The following is a 20,315-nucleotide window of genomic DNA, read 5'->3' on the forward strand; positions in this document are numbered from 1 at the left end:
GTCTTAATCTACTACCCGCAGCAGTGTAAACTGGTATGACAACTTTGGGGAACACTTTAGCATTATTTAGGAACATTGATCATGTACATGATCAACAAACAGTACTTTCCCTCCAGATAATCTTCTCTAGAATTCCTCTTGCTCTTGTCCATCAGAAGACATGGGCAAGAATGTTCAGAGCTGCATTATGCTAAATATTCATCAATGGAAGCATGGATACGTCAGATGGGGCAAGTTCATACAATGGAATATTAAATAGCAATGAAAAAACTAACTACTTTAAATCAACCTCTATGAATCTCAGAAAAAATGCTGAGTGCATGAATACATACAATCCAGTTCCAACAGACAAAATTAAGTAATATATAGCTTAGAAAATCCATGAACTCTAAATGTATTTGACCGCTGATGGGAAAGATGCTATTTAAAGTGGGAAATTGAAAGTGTAAATTTAAGAAAGGAATCTTTTGGGCTTAAGTCCATGAGACTCAAGAAAAGAATGAACTTCAGAAGATTACTTCTTTCTTTTATTGTGGGTTGGGAGTGTTGTTATACAGGTATTACTTTTATGATTCCTTTTTTATTTTATAATCACAAGCTTGTAACCCACTAATCACTAACTTACAGATTAGAACCAAGTGCAAAGACAAAACCTTTCAATGAATAATTTGAGAAAGTTGCCCAATAACCCTCCAATATTTTAACAAAGGAAATTTTAACCATGATCCAAGGAAACATAACCACAACACAATAATCAAAATCAGGAAGTTAACTCTGATGTTTCTAAACTTCGATATTAATACTGATTACATTCATCTACCCTCACACTTCATTCCGATTTCACCAATTGTCTCAATACATCCTTTATATAGTAAAAAAAAAACACAAAACCCAATTTGGAATCACATGTTATATTGAGTTTCCTCCAGTCTGGAATAATTCCTCAATCTTTCTGTGATATTTATGACCTCGGCACTTTTTAAGATCACAGGCAACTTACAAGTATTTTGTAGAATGTACTTCAATTTAGGTTTCTCTGAGGTTTCAAGGTTCTTAGACTTAAGCTATGCATGTTGGCAGGTATATCACAGAGCTGTGCTGTGTTGCATCCTGTCAGGTAGAACATGATTCTCATTTGATCCATACCAATGATGTTCACCTTGATGACTTGAAAACATCACTGAAAAAGGGCATACTGACCAGGCTTCTCCACTGGAACATTAGCCATTCTCCCTTTTGTCATTAATAAGTATTTTGTAGTGAGGTAATTTGAAAAGATCTAAATATGCTATTTCTCACTAAACTTTTCATTTATTCATTGATTTTTTTATATTTGTGTGGACTCATGGTTTTCTATTTTATTCAGTGGATTAAAATCTGTTACTTTACTATTTATTTTAATGCTGAAAATGTCCTAGATTTGGCTAGTGAGAGCCTATTCAAGTTGGCCTTTGAGACCTTTTCACATGTCCCCACCTTTCTTTGTGTCCTTCTTTGCTTTCTGGCAGAAATGATGTTCCAAGTTTATCTTATACTTTTCCTGTCCCATCCCTGGAATCAGCCATTTTTCCAAGGTTCCCTGGGTCTTCATAGAAAAAACAAACAGAAAACCAACAGCGTGTAGAAGCCGAGATCTGGGGGCTAGTTGTGCTCATTGTTACGGAGGTATCTCCCCTCCCCTCTCAATGAAACTACCCTACACAATACATTCACAGCTATATTTATTTCTATATCTAAATATATTGAAAACAGTGAGTTCACAGCTGTCTCCAACTGTAATACCATGTGACAAGTTACTCTCTTTCCGTATCTGTAACCCACTTCTCCAATAATGAGAAATCGGCTTCATTTCTTTCTGTAATTCCTCATTTGATCAATTCTTCTATGCAATGAATCTCCCACCTCAAGGCTGCCATCTGCTGCCCAATACAGGTGCCCTCCTCTCCTCACTCAGCTCTGACTCTGACCAAGATGACCTTAAGGATCCCCTCAGCTCGACTAAACTTCGTACAGGCTTCTTTCTCACCATAAGCATCTGAGTAAAGGCCTCCCTTTTCTTAGAACATTGACTGCAGAAAACATATAATTGCAAATTCTTTTTCTGCTCCTTTGAAATGTATGTAAATATTCTCCCAGCCTGTCACCAATTTCACATCCCAGGATTATCTTTCGCAAGCACCAGGGAACCATGTATTAGGAATGTAAACATCAAAAGCGAGAGCAACCCTGTCTCCCAGTCTCTGTGGGAAGGTGGAAGCCTAACTCAGATGGGTGCCGACTAGCAAACCCAGACGGCCTAATGACAGAGAAAATGTTGGCAAACTCAGGAGGAACTCAGTGTGCTCTGCATCTCCCACTGACCGGCTTCCCACCAGAGGTCACTATTTTTCCACTAGCTCTCCCCAGGGCTTAGAAACCTTCCCACCTTTTGCTTCCATACCACTGAGCTCAGTCTCTCTCCCCTTTATTGCCATAGTCTTGAATAAAGCCTTCTGTGCCTATTTAACTTTGACCAGTGACATTTTTGTTTTGACACTCTTCATTTCAGGCTCCTCTCCCAGAGGGACACTTTCTTATTCTCCTTGGGCTCAGATATGCCACACCAGGTAGCCCTCCACTGAGAGACTTTGCTCACCGAGCCTGAGCTCTGACACCCCATAGCGGGCCGCCCCTTACCTGTACTCCCTCCTCAGCCCCCTCGGGCTCTGATTCCCACACTGGGTCACCCCTGCAGGTGGATACAATTTTCACACTGTCCAGCTTCTGACTCCCCACCTGAGCTCACCCCTCTAAAGGCCTGACTTACTGCTCTGGGCCACCTGAACTCCCCAATTATTCCACCAGACACCTCTCTCTGTCCATATAATGGTTTTGGGAATGAATCGTTTGAAAATGGAAGAGAAAACAAGGGAAGGAAAGAAAAGGGAAGAGAAACAGAAAGAATTCATTCATTTTATTCCAGATGTTCTTACCCTGGCTGTACATTAGAACTGCTTAGGAGCTTTGAAAAATTAACGATGCTTGGCCCTTCTTAGAGATATGTGATTGTCCAATAGAAATCCTGTATCTGCTCTTGAAAACTCCCCAGGTGAGGTTATTACGAAGTCTGGGCTGAGAACCACTGCTCTATCAGGGACAAGTAGGAGTGGAATGTAGGCGTGCAGGTGAGATTGCGCACCTGGAGAACAGAGAATGTGAAAATGCCCATCTGATGGCTTCAATTTTGTTCACTAGGAAGGAAGAAATGTCATTAGATGAGAATAATGGCAGTCCAATCTGCAAGGGGGTGGGAAGCACATAATTATGAAAATATGCTCATTCGGGGAGAGAGAGACAAAGCTTATTAGAACTACAGATTACTGGGAAGTGTGCATTGACTAACTGAAGTGATGTGCTACAGGGCCTGGTAAAATTTCTCAAGTATTAAATGTATGTATTTTAAAGGTGTATATAGAAAAAAATGAAAGAAAGTAAACAAAGGAAAATAGACACTGTATTTGGAAAATATGTTTTCCCCCTTCTTGTATATTCTATATATGTATTAAGTTTGAAAATGCACTCTCATTTTATTGACATTGAAAAAAACAATGTGTCAATTTTCAAAAGATAATGAAATAAATGGTGACCCAGCACACAGAAGAATTTAGGGACACTGTATTAGTTTGATAGGGCTATCATAACAAAGTAGCAGAGACTGGGCAGCTTAAAAATCAGAAATTTATTTCCTCACAATTCTGGAGGCTAAGTCTGAGACCCAGCTGTGGCAAGGCTGTTTTTCTGAGGCCTCTCTCCTTGGCGTGTAGGTGGCTTCTTCCTCCCGGTCCTCACCTGGTTTCTTGTGTATCTGTGTCCTATCTCGTCTTCTTACAGGGACAACAATCATATAGTATTAGAATCCACCCTAATGACCTTTTCTTACCTTAATGACATTTTTAAAGACCCTATGTCCAAATACAGTCCTATTCTGAGGTACAGAGGATTAGGGCTTCAGCATATGAGTTTTGAGGGACACAATTCAGCCCATAACAGGCACTTAGATCACGCTGAGATTTTCATTTTCTCCCAGTATTTCTATTTTTGGGTTTTTGTAGAGCACCCCTTTCTTCCCTCCTCCTCCCCCTCCCCCATGGTGTCTTATTCTTATGACTTAAAACTGCCTGATGAATAGTTTTTAAGCAATTGTTTGACTTTATTGATAATTTTTGTGATGTCAATTTTTTAACATTCTACATCCTTCCAAATTCAAAGAGATGCTCAAGCAAAACTGAAACTCACTGCATTTCCACTTCCTCATTCTGCCTCTGCCCTGCCTCTCCCACACACCCTCACCAAGAGTCAGAGAATCAGGAGACCGGGAAACTTCACACTTCGTGGCTTAATTTCTTAAAAAGAACCCTTATAATTATATGTCTCCTAGCCATCAGAAGAGGAACAAGACAGCAAAAGTTGCAGCTATTTCAAGTTTTTGATATTTAAAACAAGGAAGTTTCCAAGGAGATCCTGGTAAGTTACTGAATCAAACATTATCTTTTATGCTTATGAGGGACAGCTATTTTTTAAAACCCCAGCTGTACTTTTTAAATAAGTGAATGTGTTTGTATGCAAACCATTACTTGTAAAAATACTGAAATTAATTAGAAGTATCAGTGGATCAAATGGGTACATATCAATATGTTTAACTGAGTGGCTAACCTTTTAAGTGGACTTAGGATGCTGAGAGTGTTTCTGGTTGTGTGGGGCAGTGGGAAAGACGATAGAGAAACAATGCAAAGAAGTTCAGGAATTACAGCATAAAAGATTGTAAAGGGATCAAGGGTCATGTGGAATTATGAAAATTGTTGTCTTACGTAACTTAAGATGTTATTAACAGTTTTATATTTCATCAAAGATAACACGCTGCGGAGGTTAACTATTTTTCTGTGTAAGTGTTTCCTTCAAATCCATCTCATACAACAACGTGGTTAAAAACTAAAATGAAAACTTAACTTCAGAAAAGAAACTTTAGTTGTTTGTGTGTGGTTTCAGTTCGTCAGATTATCAGAGTAGGTGTGTCCGGCACCTGGGCAAAGCGCCAGGATTCCAAAGTGCCTTTCCCCTACTGTCAGCACTAGGAGTCCTGCAGAGCAGAACAAGTCTTAAAGGCATGGATATCTGGGTGCTACTGAGGACTCCCCTGAGATCAGGGTGGGTGGGTACCAGCACTTGTCCCAAAGAGCTCTGCTGACTTGGTACTTCTTGTCCAATATCTAAAGAGATAGAGAGGCAATATCTGGAGTAATCACTCAAGAATGGCATCCTCTAGTTCCTTTGCTAATAATTAATGTTACTGCTACTAATACGAAATTTTATGTTCACAATTGTTTCAAAACAGGAAGCTGAGGGCACCTAGGAAACCTAGAATTATGTCAAGTCGTTCTCAAAATTTGTCCACAGCAGTCACAGCTATTTTGATCTTTACTTAGCTCCAATAATATATATGCAGAGCTCTTAAAGTTGATAAAGTACAAACTATTTAAAAAGCATTAATGAATATAATGAAGTTCAAATCATTATATGTTCACAACTGTTATCACGTGGGGAAAAGAGAGTTGAGAAACTTTTGACGTGATTATCAGTCCATGGATATTATTGAAGAGTTTAGTATATTATATTGAGACAAGATACTGTCAATTTTTCCATTTAACAGAAAAAAAGGTCCAGATTTAGGGATTAAATGTCACTGGCTTTATTACAGAAGAGTATTTCTATCTCCCTGGTATCTATTAGCAGAATCTGAACAACAGAAAGTGAGAGAATGATGTCACCTACTAGGTGGCACAGAGCTTCCCAATAGCACACAATGAGTCACTAGCTGTGTAGAGTCCAAAGAGCTGTAAGAAGAAGGGATGGAACGCGGTGACAATTTCCTGATGTGATGTTTCATTTCTAGAATGTGAGCCCTATTTGAATATTGTAATCACTGGCTACAACAAAAGAGAAAATCTGGAGTCAGTCCTCTCAATCTTTAGAATATCCAGTCTTTAGAATCTGGATAGTTAAATTACTGAAAGAGGACTCTGGCTAAGAGAAGGTGTTGCATCGGCCCTGAACACAGTGAGTCTGTGGAAAGGGGCAGGCCCATCACCAGGAGGTCAGCTTCCCAGAGCAGAGGTACTGAAGCTCTGACACTGAGAACCTGGAGTAGAAAAGGACCTCCTCTGGGGAAACCCTGTAAGTAATGGCCTTGTTTGGGGACTGAGAATGACACAGCAGGGTATTATGAAACTGAGATGGCACAAGAAAACATTTCCTTTCCTTTTGATAAAACTTCCTTTTCATTCTTTGTTGCCAGATGATTGAAGCTGGGGTTAGTTCCAGCCTAAGGGGTAGCACAGTAGAGCTTTCCCCAGATTTCTGCCTGGGACTTAAGGCAAATGAAATAATTACCCTACAAAGCGATCAAAGTCTTTTGACCTACAGATATTACTAACTCAAGAATTTTCAAAAATTAATTATTTTTAACTACTCTAAGAAAATATGTTATTCATTCAGCAAATTTTTGTTGAGAAGCTATTATGTGGTAGGACCTGTAAAACAGTGAACAAAACAAACACAAGTTGTTGTTCTCATGAAGCATATAGAGTAATGGATGGGAAAGAAAATAAACAAGATAAATAGGTAAAAATATAAGGAATATTTGATTGTGATAAGTAATAAGTAGAATTTTTTTTGTGTGTGTGTGAATTTTTTGTTTTTTTGTTTTTTGGTTTTTTTAATTGGTGAATTGGGGGAGGGGCACAATGTTGGGGAATTGGGGAGGGTTGTTGTTCCTCAATCTTAGTTGTGGAGGGCACCAGTCACCATCTGGCTGCCCGTCGTCAGCTTGTGGCCTCTAAACTCAAGGTGCTGTGTTACAATCTTAGTTGCCGGTGGGTGTAGCCACCATCCCTTGCGGGAGCCAAACCAGCAGCCTTGTTGTTAAGAGCGCATGCTCTATCCACTGAGCATCCAGGCAGCAGCTCAGCTTAAGGTGCCGAGTTCAATATTAGTTGTGGGCGGAGTGTAGCCCACCATCAAACAGGCAGTCTTGTTGTTAGGAGCACGTGGTCTCACCAGCTGAGCCATTCTGCAACCTGTTGGTAGCTCAGCGGCAGCTTAGCTTGGGCGCAGCGTCACGGGCCCATGTGGGAATCGAACCGACTACCCTGTTGCTCAGAGCTCGCACTCTTAAGCCAACTCTTAACCAACTGAGCCACTCAGTCGGCCCTAGAATTTTGCTTCAAAAGCCTGGAAAATGGCGGGAGATGGGATGAAGTTTTCAGTAGGCTGGGCAAGCAATGCCTCCATGAGAATGTGGCATTTGATAAAAACTCAGGGAAGTGTGGCATGCAAGTCTTGCAAGAATACAAGGACAGTCCAGGGAGAGGAAATAAGTGCAGTGCCAGAAGCAAAGAGCAGCAAGGAAGTCAGGGGGTTACACCCCACCTACAGGGAGAAATAATAGTAAGATGTAATATCAGACGGTTAGCAGGGTGCCAGGTCATGTGAGGCCCTGGAGTTCATCATGAGCTCAGCCTTCAGAGGAGTTCAATGGAAAGCCACTGGGGGGGATTAAACAGAATACTGGTGTGTTATTTACATTTGAATAGGGTCAGTCTGGTTGATATTTCCAGAAGTCCCTCAAAGGACCAATAACAGGAAGAGGAAAGCTAGTGAGGGAGCTACTCCTCTAATCCAGGACAGAGACGATGGGGGCTTGGACCAGGTGGCAGTAATGACAGTGGTGGCCGGTGGTCAGATGCCGGGCATGTTGTAAAGATACAATTATACAATTTGCTCCACATTGAATGTGGAATGTTGAGGAAGAGAGGGAAAGTATGCCCACAACGTATTTGTGGTTCTGTATTTATTTTATGAAAAGTACTTAAACATAGAAGAGATGTGCTACGTGAAGGATGTTCCTTTCACTACTCTTTCAAATATTCTATAAATTTGAAAATTCTCATGGTTAAAAGTTAAGGCGAAAATATGTCCCCCAAACATTCCTAAGCCACAGTCCAATCAATTGCAGTTTCATTTGCTGTAATATAATTTCTTTTGATGTAACAGGTTCTCAACAAATACATCCTCAGGCAAAACTAGAAAAGGACCAGGTCTGTTCTGCCTACATCTCTACTTCCTTGTAGATGCTTTCCGAAAGATGACTTGCAAGTTTGCAAAAAAAGGCAACTAATCTAACAGCTCCAGATCAAAGAACTTCATGAAGACTTATTTCAAGTTGTTGATATAAAAAGTGGAAGTGTTCAGAAAAGCCCTGGTAAGTTTCTAATCATTGAAGTCAGCTGTTTCAACAACTTTCTTTAAAAGCTATCTGTAAAAACTAATTCTAAAAACTAAAGCAGAACTTTGAAAATCAATATACGATAAAGTGTACATAAGCTATTTCTAACGAAACGATTCTAAAAGGGATGAGAAATCTCACTGCTTTCATATACATATTGCTAAATGTGACTTGTGCAGACTGCAGAATTCTTTAAAATAAAGAAACCTTCTCACAAGCATGGTGCAGTGTTTCTGGAGGTGGAAGGCTCTGGGGATGAGAGTAGAAGACCTAAATAAAACATAGATCAGATGATCAGGAATTGAAGCATACCAAACTGTGTAGAAAATTATAGCCAGGCACAGCTATGCCAAACTCTGTCCTGTATAACTCAAGGTGACATCAAAATTTACATCCAGTTAAAGATTAAACCCTCCAAAGTTTAATTACTTTATTTAAGGCTTTCCTTCACAACAAGCTTGTACAGAGACTATGTGAAAAAATACATAATTTTAACATGCACACTGTAAAATGAAACTAACTTGTAGTTTCAATTCTGAAGAACATCAGAGCAGGGCGGAGGCCTGCTGGTCTCCTGCCAGGTTTGCAGCATTCTTTCCTGGAGGAAGGAACTCCTGTGGTCCGCTGAGGCCCAGCCTCCTAGAGATGGGGCTGAGCACCGCGCTTGCCCTGAAAGCAGCTGGTTTGCCACTTCCTGATCAGTTCCCAGAGAGAAAATAAGCGTCCTTGGGGATTAGATCCTGAAATTATGTACTCATAAGGAGAACTCAGCATTTTCCCAGAACAGAATGAAGGAGACAAGGTGGAGGTCTTCTCCACAGCTCCAACCAAAGCAGCACCTTTACCCATTTGAAGAAGCAGAACAAAAACAGACAACAACCACCAAGACAACACTGGTCTGGTCCAACAGTTTTATCCTACACCATGAATGGGAAAACAGGGTGGCTGAGAGGAGACACAATTTAATCCTGAGGTTGTCTTCCTGATCACAACTTCTCACTGTTTATTTACACCATGTAGCTTCTTGCCAAATACGAAGGTCCCTTGTGTTTATAAAATATGCTGATACTTCAGGATGTAAATCCAATCAGATAATGTTCACAAAAGAAATTTGTAACCCTCAGGACAGTGAACTACACTAAAGTTCTATATAAATATTAACAAAGCATCACCCAAAGCTAGGTTGAAGACACTGATTGTGCCAAGGAATTGTGTCAAGGCTTTATTAAAGTCTTTTTGCCCAAATCATTGTCACCTTGAATTAAATATATGCTTTAGCCAAATATGAATCATAGACCATATAAGATGCTCAAAACCTAGACATGGTGCAAAATTCATGTGGAAGCATTACCAAATATATAACAGCTTCCGTTTATTATGTGTCTACTCAGGTTCCATCATTAAGGTGGACAGCTGAGAAAGTTTTTGATGTTGTAAAGCGTTTTCATCTTTGAGCAATGGGGGAACCTGTGAGATAGAGATAAAAAGGCCAGTTTGAGAAAGACAGATGTCATTCGCCCTATTTACAACAGGTGTTTCCATGTCCCTGGGGGGTCCCAGCAGAATTCCAACAATAAAGGAGAAAATGAGGGGAAACTGTCTCCCTGTAAGATGGCAGAAAAACAAGCCCTTCCACCATCCCCACATCTCTCTCTCTCTCTCTCTCTCTCTCTCTCTCACACACACACACACACACACACACACACACACACACACACACACACACACACAGAGTCTCTGGGCATGCAGTGGACAATAAGTAAGAAATCCTTCACGTGCTGCTTCTGGCTAAAACAGAAGAGAAAATCTAGAGCTTTTCTTATAATCTTCGGGGTGCCCAGAGGAGAGGGTGGGTAGCTTGAATTACTGAGAGAGCTTTCTGGTTAAGAGAAGATATTGCCTCAGACCTGGGCAGAGTGAGTCTGTGGAGAGTGTAAGAGCCTCTCCAGTGGACAGTCTATTTGCCCAGAGCAGTGAAGCAGTTGACATAGCAGAGGCTGAGACCCCGGGATGGGGGGAGAGAGTGGAAGGCGGAGGTCTGGCTCACTGAGGACCTAGGATAGAAAACCCTTATGAGAGGTACACTCTTTCAGGGACTGTCAGCGAGTCAACAAAAGGTGATGAGGCGTGTTAGGAAACTGAGGATCAGGTCACTGTAATATACCTGTTGCATGAAGAACATAAGTCAACTAATTTTTCTTAAAATAAATATAAACTCCTTTCTCACTCATTATGACCAGCTGACTTATAAGCTGGAGTTGGTTCTGGTCTAATGGATGACAAAATGAACAAATTTCAAAATCACAATGAGAAATCACCACATACCTGTTAGAATGGCTATTATCAAAAAAGACAAGAAATAACAAGTGTTGGTGAGGATGTGGAGAAAAGGGGACCCTTCTTCACTGTTGGTGGGAATTTTAATTGGGTAGCCACCAATGGAACACAGTAGAGAGGTTCCTCAAAAAGTTAAGGCTAGAACTACCACATGACCCAGCAATTCCACTTCTGAGTATTTATCTGAAGGAAATGAAAACACCATCTTGGAAAGACATCTGCATCCCCATGTTCACTGCAGCATTATTTACAATAGCCAACACATAGAAACAGCCTAAGTGTCCACTGAGAGATGACTGGATAAAGAAAATGTGGTATATACTCGTACAGACAATGGATATTATTCAACCATGAGAAAGAAAGGAATCCTGCCATTTACAACAACATGGATGAACACTGAGGGAATTATGATAAGTGAAATAAGTAAGGCATAGAAGGACAAATATATGAACCCATTTATATGTCGAATCTAAAAAAAAATGCACTCATAGATACAGAGAACAGATTGGTGGCCACCAAAGTCAGGGAACGGGGGTTGGTGAAATACATAAAGGTGGGAAATAAAAAAATTTCCCAATCCAAGTCTTTTGTTCCATAGGCAATGCTAATTCACAGGTTTCCAGAACAACTGTTCAAGCATTTCACTACTCTAAAATCTTAATTTCTTCATTCAACAAATATTTGTCGAGTACTTATTTTATGTCAGGTCCTAGTGATTCACCAGTGAACAAAGGGTGAACACCAGTGAACAATGATGGTTGCTCTCCCAAATGTTACATTCTCATTGCTGAGACAGAATGAAAAACATAATTAAGTAAAATACATAGTATGTAAATTCTACAAAAACAGAACAAAACAACCACTGAAGCAGTGAAGGGTGATGGAAAATGCTAGAGGAAGGACTGAAATTTTAGAAAAGTTGGCCAAGAAAGGCCTTACTGAATTTGAATAAAGGGCTGAAGTAGGTGAGGGTGTGATCTATATATCTGGAAAAAGCATTTCAGGAGAAAGGAATGGCTCCTACAAAGACCTGATGTAGCAGCATGACTAGCCAGTTTGAGAAATAGTAAGACAACTTAGGTGGCAGGAGTAGAGGCAGTTGAGTGAGTGGAGGCGATGAGGTTAAAAAAGTAGTGGAGTGGGCATATGAAGTAGCATCTTATGGAAGGACTTTAGCTTTTACTCTGAGTGAGATGAGAAGTCATTGGAGGATCTTGAGCAGAGTACCCTGATTTCACTTACATTTAAACAGGATAACGTTAGCTGCTGTGTTGAAAATAGTAATTCTATTCATTTCCTAGCACTGCTGTAACAAGATACCGCAAACTGAGTGCTTTAAACAACAAAAATATGTAGTCTCACAATTCTGGAGGCTGAATGTCTTCAAGATCAAGGAATTGGTGGTTCCTTCTGAGGGCTGTGAGGAAGAACGTGTTCTGTGACTCTCCCCTAGCTTCTGGTGGTTTGCTGGCAATCTCTAGCATTCCTTGGCTTATAGAAGCATCATCCCCATCTCTGCCTTCAACTCCACATGGTGTTATCTCTATATATGTGCCTCTGTGTCCATATTTTCCCTCCTTATAAAGATACCTGTCATATTGAATTAGAGCCCACTCTAATGATCTCATGTAAACTATTAAAGTTACGTCTGCAACCACCCTATCTTCAAATGAGTTCACATTCTGAGGTACTGGTGCTAGGACTTCAACACATGAAATTTGGGGGAGGGGAGTGTCACAACTCAACTCATGACAGTTAAGATAAGGTCAATGGTGTGACCATGAGAGTGAAGATGGGTGGAGGTCCAGGTCATAAGACAAAAGGCAGTCAAGACGGGGAAAGGCCAGTGTATTTGAATGATCCTCTACATGTGCACTGAGTCACCAAAAACTATGACAAGAATAGTGTCTGAGGGCATGAGTGCTTCTTCCCTTCAGGTGCTCAGAGAATGGGGATCAAAATATATTAAAATGTATAAAAAGCACAGATTCAGCAAATTCTCAAAGTATGAAAGTTTTTAAGACTAAAGTTTAAAATAATATGGTAGTCATACTTTTTTATACAGCCTTTCCTCCAAAGTGACTTCAAAAAAATCTTTCATCAGGAATATGTTTATTAATACCTGCTTACACTATTGGCTCTACATAGTGCTTGTAAACAGGTAAAGGAGAGCCTCTCTCTTCAGTCTTACCTGAGTTGAAAGTTAGGGTCACTGCAGAAGAGACAGGAGGATCAAGGATGAACCTCCCAGGGTCCCAGGTTCAAGGAGTCATCTACCAGTCTGTAATTCCCTCTGCTTAATTTCTCTTTGGCAGGACCACTACTTGGCTTGGCGAGCAGGAGCATGTACTGCCTGCTGCCAGAGCACCACCATGCCCATATTCCATTGACCCCTAGATAGGGCATTGGTAGTATCCCAGGTGACTAGTATTCCCTTAACTCTGTCCCCCAGATTTCTCCCTCCACCTGACTCCCGCCCTACTCTAGCGCCCCTTTAACTTCACCTGCCCAATGTCCCCAGTCTCCTCCTAGTGATACCTCCTCACAGGTCCCAGTCCTCTGCCCCTTATTGTGTCTTACACAAAGCACTTCTCACAATTTATTGTTATAAACTTTTTTGAATGTGTGTATGTGTGGCTTTTTTTTTTATTTCCTCCATTGGACTATAAATACTATGAACTTCACATCTCTTTTGGTTACCACTATTTTTCTTGAGCATGATGCCTAATAGGTGCTCAATGAATATTTGGTACATGATAGGTGCTCAATAAATATTTGTTGAGTGAATGAACAAATAACACAATTGCAGGTATAATAATATTTATGTCTGGTTATAATATGTGCATTAATTCTTGTGGAACCTCTAAGACTCTTCCATTTACACTGTAAGTGAACACAATTGATCATCTGAAATATGTTTATAATAATCATTGTTCCAACTGCTCATAGTTCTGCTAATTGGCTCAGGACTACATGTATCTTGCAGACTGAAGCCCAAGTGACTAAGAGGACTCAATACATTAAGGTGCCAGGGAAAGTTTCACCAAGCAAGTGGAAGCTGCTGTTCCCAGTGGCTGCACGCCTATAGACAGGGGAAAGCATCCCGGTGTGCTCATGGTCTTCACACCATAAATGGGAGAGTGGGTTTCTTCTCTGGCCAGTCATAGGGCAGGAGGTGGAAACTCTGGTTAGCTCATCCTTCACGTTTGACCTCAAGGAGACCTTACAGGGAACCTTTCAAACACGGATGGGTCAAATTTTCAGTTTGGCTAGACTTAGTGACTTATTATACACTAATTTTTTTAAAACCCAGTTCCTTAAATCTTTCATTTAAAAAATTACAAATCTTTTTAAATGTTTGTATTTTTTTCTTTACAATTTAATGTTTCATTTGATCCTTAATGCTTTTAGTCTATTTATCTTTATAATACTTTCACTTTCTTGTTTTCCCTGATTTACACATCATTATGGATTCATCTTTTTAATTCTCATTCTGTAGGTCTGGGGTGGGCACGTAAGCTTTCAAGTGATTCTGATGCTGCTGATCTAGAGACTACATTTTGAGGACTGCTCTCAACCTTATGTGTACAATAGAATATTCTGGACAAATTTCAAAAGGTACTAATGCCTGAATGCCACTCCTACTCCCTCAACCAATTAAATCAGAGTCTCAGAATGTGGAGCTCAAAGTGATTGTAACGTTCAGCTAAGGTTGAGAACCCATTCTCTAGTGTGTTCCAAGATATACAGCTCTTGTAATACAGCAAAGCACATATCAATAATTTATATCATCATACTTTAGGTTGAAATGGTTTTAATAACTTAAAAATTCATACTATTTTCCTTATCTAATTTCAGGCAGGACAGGACACTTTGAACTACAGCTAACTCTTTTGCTACTTCTAAGGGCCAACCAAATTGATCATTTTATCCATTTTGCTACCACATCCCCCAAAGCTCCAGCCTTGGTGGCCTAACTGCTTGAGTTCCAAGAGATAATAGGTGATGAGTTAACCAACTGGCTCGTTACTGTGTAACAAAGATGGCCAACTTCCTAGCTGCATATGGAGTTCCTTGTTCACCAACCCAGCTCCGCTTATCCTATATCATATTTTGAAGTTTATCTGCAATATTCAGCTATGGGAACCAATTTCTGTATTTCTGTATTACTTAAGCTTATGGTTTTGAGTTACAAAAACACAACTTTCATCACGTTAAGCCTAGAAAGGAAAATTATTATAAGGATAAAGGGGTGTGTCACTCGAGCTAGCAGCTACTGCTTATTTCATAATCACAGTTATAAAATCATCTAGGAATTAAGGGCACTAATTGGGACTATAAAACAGTTAACATAAGTAGCATGCAGCTTTAAGAATCAACCTTGAACAATATTTAATATGTGTTTTTTTATATAAGATTATATGCATAACTGTGTGATTTCAATATAAGGTGTAATACTAAAATACTTATTGTATTACTCTTTCCAAGGAAGCAAGTTGCAACTTTGATATGAGTGAAGAAGTAAATCTACCTGAAATGACCAAAGACTGGACCAAAGAGCATGTGAAACAATGGGTAACCACAGACCTTAAGATTGAGGAGAAATATGGGCAGATTCTGCTCAATGAAGCAGTGACAGGATTCGTCCTGCAGGAATTAACTGAGCAGGACCTTAGAGAAATGGGGCTACCACGGGGTCCAGCACTTTTGATAAAACGTGCGTATAACAGATTGAATAATAGTTCCTCTGAAAATAAGATTCAGGATTCTGGACAATTAGATCACACAAAACCCTCCAAAAAAGAACACCAAAAAAAGTCACAACAGACAAAAAAAGACGGGGAAAATTCAGTGTCATCCATTACTGATTATGATCTCAGAGAGACCAGAGATGAACAAGATTTGGTTCTTATGAAGGAAAGTGCATTAAATGAAGTACTGGTCACTAAAAAAAAAAAAAAAACAAGCTAAAAACGGAACAGTTGACTTGTATGCCATATCCTTTTGATCAGTTTCATGAGAACAAAAGTTACATAGAACATTATCTTCTTGCACAACCTGAAACAGGGCCACTTAATCTCATAGACCCTATACATGAGTTCAAAGCCCTCACTAATACAGAAACAGCCACAGAAAAGGACATTAAGATGAAATTTAGCAATGAAGTCTTCCGATTCACATCGGCTTGTATGAATTCACGCACCAATGGCACCATCCATTTTGGAGTCAAAGACAAACCTCATGGAGAAATTGTCGGTGTGGAGGTAGCCAGTAAGGATGCCTTCATTGACCACTTCAATGTAATGATCAAACAGTATTTTGAAGACAGTGAGGTCAAACAAGCCAAGAAGTGCATTAGGGAGCCAAGGTTTGTGGACGTCCTACTACAGAACAATATGCCATCTGACAGATTTGTCATTGAAGTAGATGTGATTCCAAAACACTCTGTATGTAAAGAAAAGTATTTCTACATTAAGATGCAAAATTGTAAAGATGGAACATGGAAGCAAAACGAAAGTCATTCTTTATTTGTGAGAGAAGGGGCTAGCTCAAAGGATATCTTGGCCAATGTCAACAAACGGGATGTGGATTTCAAAGCCTTTACAGAAAAATTAAAGTCACTAGCAGCATCTAGAAAAGAGGCTGAGGAAGGCTATGCGGTGAAGGCGAGCAAGAAGGAGAGTGAAGGACGGAAGCTGGTGAAACTTCTCATAGGAAACCGAGACTCACTGGAGAATTCATACTACAACTGGTACATTCTTGTCACAAATAAATGTCACCCAAACCAAACAAAGAACTTAGCTTTTCTAAAGGAAATTAAATGGTTTGCTGTGTTGGAGTTTGATCCTGAATCTGAGAGCAAGGGGGTGGCCAAAGCTTACAAAGAAAGCCGAGTAGCAAACCTTCACTTTCCAAATCAGTATGAGGAAAAGACGAGTACTGTAAGGGAGAAAATTTCTAGTCTGAATCTTTTCGATCAGCCCAGCTGGATTTTCTGCAATGGCAGATCGGACTTCAGTGATAAGAGGTATAAGCCTCTAGAACCACATTTATGGCATAGAGAAAGAGCTTCTGAAGTCAGGAAACTGATTTTATTTCTCACAGACGAAAATCTAATGACAAGAGGGAAATTTTTGGTAGTGTTTCTATTACTCTCTCCAGTGGAAAGCCCAGGAGATCCACTCATTGAAACTTTCACTGCTTTCTACCAAACTTTCAATGGAATGGAAAATATATTGTGTATCTGTGTAAACCCACAGATTTATGAACGATGGAAAGATCTACTGCAAGCAAGACAGACAATGGCAGACGAATTAGCCAACCACAGTATTTCCACTTTAAATTTAGAGTTGATAAACAATACTATCCTTAAACTAAAGCCAGTGACTCAGTCACAAAGAAGATTTTTGCCCTCCAGGGGATCTTCTTCGGTTATCCTAGAGAAGAAGGAAGAGGATATCTTGACTGCACTGGAAATTCTCTGTGAAAATGAGTGCAGAGACACAGACATCGAGAAAAATGAATCTAAGTTCCAAGAATTCAAGAAAACAAAAGAGGAACACTTTTATCGAGGTGGCATAGTATCCTGGTGGAACTTCTATTTTTCTTCTGAAAAGTATTCTTCAGACTTTGTCAAAAGAGACAGCTATGAATACCTTAAAGATCTGATAGAGTGTTGCGCAGAGTCTCCTAAACCAATATTTGCAAAAATCATCAACCTGTATCACCATCCAGGCTGTGGGGGCACGACATTGGCTATGCACGTTCTCTGGGACCTAAAGAAAAACTTCCGATGCGCCGTGTTGAAAAACAAAGTGACCGATTTTGCAGAAATTGGAGAGCAAGTAACCAGTCTGATTACGTATAAGGCAGCCAGCCACCAGGATTACTTCCCTGTGCTTCTGCTAGTGGATGATTTTGAAGAACAGGAAACTGTCTACATTCTGCAGAACACCATCCACTCCATTTTAGCAGAGAAGGGTCTGTGGTATGAGAAAACATTGGTAATTATCTTAAACTGCATGAGATCCCAGAATCCTGAGGAAACTGCAAAATTAGCAGATAGCATCTCACTAACATACCAACTTTCCCCCAAGGAAAAAAGAGCTTTTGAGGCCAAACTGGAGGAAATTGAAAAGCAGCACAAGAACTGTGAAAACTTTTATTCCTTCATGATTGTGAAAGAAAATTTTGATGAAAGGTACATAGAAAATGTAGTTAAGAATGTCCTGAAAGGACAGAATGTTGACAGTAAGGAAGCACAGCTCATTTCTTTCCTGGCTCTACTCAACTCTTATGTCACTGATTCTATAATATCTGTGTCACACTGTGAATTATTTTTGGGAATCGCAAATGCTAGTACGCCCTGGGAACCTGAAAGTGTGGAAGACAAGATGGGAACCTATTCAACACTTCTAATAAACACAGAAGTTGCAGAATACGGGAGATACACAGGTGTGCGTATCATTCATCCTCTCATTGCCATTTACTGTCTAAAGGAACTGGAAAAAAGCTATCATTTGGATAAGTGTCAAATTGCATTGAGGATGTTAAAAGAGAACTTATTCTATGTTTCTGGAATAGCAAAAGACAAATTTCAACATGATGTGCAAACTCTTCTGCTTACAAGACAGCGCAGAGAGCATGGAGATGAAACAGACACTTTGTTTTCCCCATTAATCGAAGCTTTAGAGAATGATGAAGTGGAAAGGGTCTTGACTGAAGGAAGTATTCGATTCCCACAAAATGCATTCATATGTCAGGCCTTAGCAAGACATTTCTACATTAAGGAAAAGAACTTTAACATTGCTCTGGATTGGGCAAATCAAGCCCAAAAGAGAGCACCTAAAAATTCCTATATCTCAGATACACTTGGTCAGGTCTACAAAAGTAAAATTAAATGGTGGCTGGATGAAAACAAAAACTGCAAGGATATCACCATTAAGGATCTAAAACATTTACTAGAAGCTGCTGAAAACGCCTCAAGAGCTTTCAAAAAATCCCAACAGCAAACTGACAGGAAAGACTATGAAGGAGAGACCTGGTCACTACAGAAGTCCCAAAGAAAATATGACATGTATAATACAGCTGGTTTCTTGGGTGAAATAGAAGTTGGTCTTTATACTATTCAGATTCTTCAGCTCACTCCCTGTTTCCACAAAGACAACGAATCATCTAAAAAAGTTATGGAAGAATTTTTATCAGGAAAGGGGAATATTCCTACAAACTCACAAAAAGAATATGATTTGGCTCTTAGCAAGTTCACATCCTACTTACAAAATTTACAATCTGATATGAAAAATTGCTTTGACTTTTTTGCTGATTACATGGGGCTTTTGAAAACAAGGAATGCCCAAAAAGAAATAGCGGAAATCTCATTACGCAATAAAATCAGTCGTTGTTTCCGTAAATACAGGGAACTTTTCTGCGATTTGGATTTGAGTCCATTACAAAGCAAAGAGAGTCTGTTACTCAAAGAGGAGTATTGCATGAAAGGTCTAGAAGCTTTAAGAGCAGATAGATTTTCCGGACTCTTAGAATATCTTAATCCAAAACACAAAGAGGCCGGAACTATTATGGAAAATATAGTGAACAACTACAATTTCCTCCTGCAGCAAAACCCAAATAAACGGCTGGTAAAGGAGAAACAAAACTTCATTTTGGCCAACATTATTCTCAATTGTCTAAAACCCAACTCCAGGTTCATTCAACCACTTAGTATTCTTAAAAAACAGCTCCGAGAAGTACTGCAATTCACAGAACTAAGTCATCAACATCCAGACCCATATTTCTTGGCCTGTCTCCTGTTCTGGCCAGAAAATGATGAGCTAGATGAAGATGCCAAACTAATAGAAAAGTATGTTTTATTCTTAAATAGATCCTTCAAGAAACAGTACAGGAGCATGTGCAGGTCCAAGCAGGCAAGCACACTTTTCTACCTGGGGAAGAGGAAGGGTCTCAACAGTCTTGTTCACAAGGCCGAGATAGAGCAGTACTGCGGTAAAGTCGAAGATATAAATTCTTTCTGGCAGAGTGGAAATGTGTGGAAAAAACCCAAAGTCAAAGACCTCCTGCATCGTCTCAGTGGTCTTGCTGAAGGCAAGAAAATCTCCATAGAATATGGAACAGATAAAAAAATAAAAGTGCCAGTGACATCGGTTTATTCAGGTCCACTCAGAAGTGGTGGGAACATTGAAAGGGTGTCCTTCTACTTAGGGTTTTCCATTGAAGGCCCTCTGGCATATGATATAGAAGTAATGAAGTAATGCAGAAGATACATCAGCTCAAATATGTTTATTTGTATCTCTCTCTGATTGGATTTCCTCTCTATTTTCATGGCATTTTGATGACATTATTGGCTTACCTTTAGTCACAGATTTTGCTTCTGTCTCCCCAAATTATAGGCCTGTAAGACACCAAACATGTCTACACACAGAGCCTAGCACACAGTAGAGTCAGTTATTCAATGTTTTAAATATGTGTTTTCAGACTAACATATTGAATTAAGAAGTTTCAATTGGTATCACGGGTCATATCATTACTGGTTATAGATCAATAAAATTTGTTTTAATCCTATCACTCTATGAGTTTTCTGAATCATGAATTATTTCTTCACTGTGAAAGCAGAAATTTAAACAAGATGAATATGGAAGAGAAG

At 39.7% G+C, this 20,315-nt stretch overlaps 1 protein-coding gene across 1 annotated transcript; it reads left to right on the plus strand.

Annotated features, from left to right (window-relative positions):
• The first annotated feature begins 4,310 nt into the window (after window positions 1-4,310).
• SAMD9L (sterile alpha motif domain containing 9 like) lies at window positions 4,311-20,315 on the plus strand. The gene is given in 5 exon segments (XM_019627593.1): window positions 4,311-4,503; window positions 8,089-8,296; window positions 14,157-14,275; window positions 15,146-15,604; window positions 15,607-20,315. Coding segments are annotated over 2 exon segments (4,755 nt in total). The 5' UTR covers window positions 4,311-4,503; window positions 8,089-8,296; window positions 14,157-14,275; window positions 15,146-15,166; the 3' UTR covers window positions 19,924-20,315.

This window comes from Hipposideros armiger, unplaced genomic scaffold (genome assembly GCF_001890085.2).
Source record: "Hipposideros armiger isolate ML-2016 unplaced genomic scaffold, ASM189008v1 scaffold_737, whole genome shotgun sequence".
In the NCBI taxonomy this organism is placed as follows: Eukaryota; Metazoa; Chordata; class Mammalia; order Chiroptera; family Hipposideridae; genus Hipposideros; species Hipposideros armiger.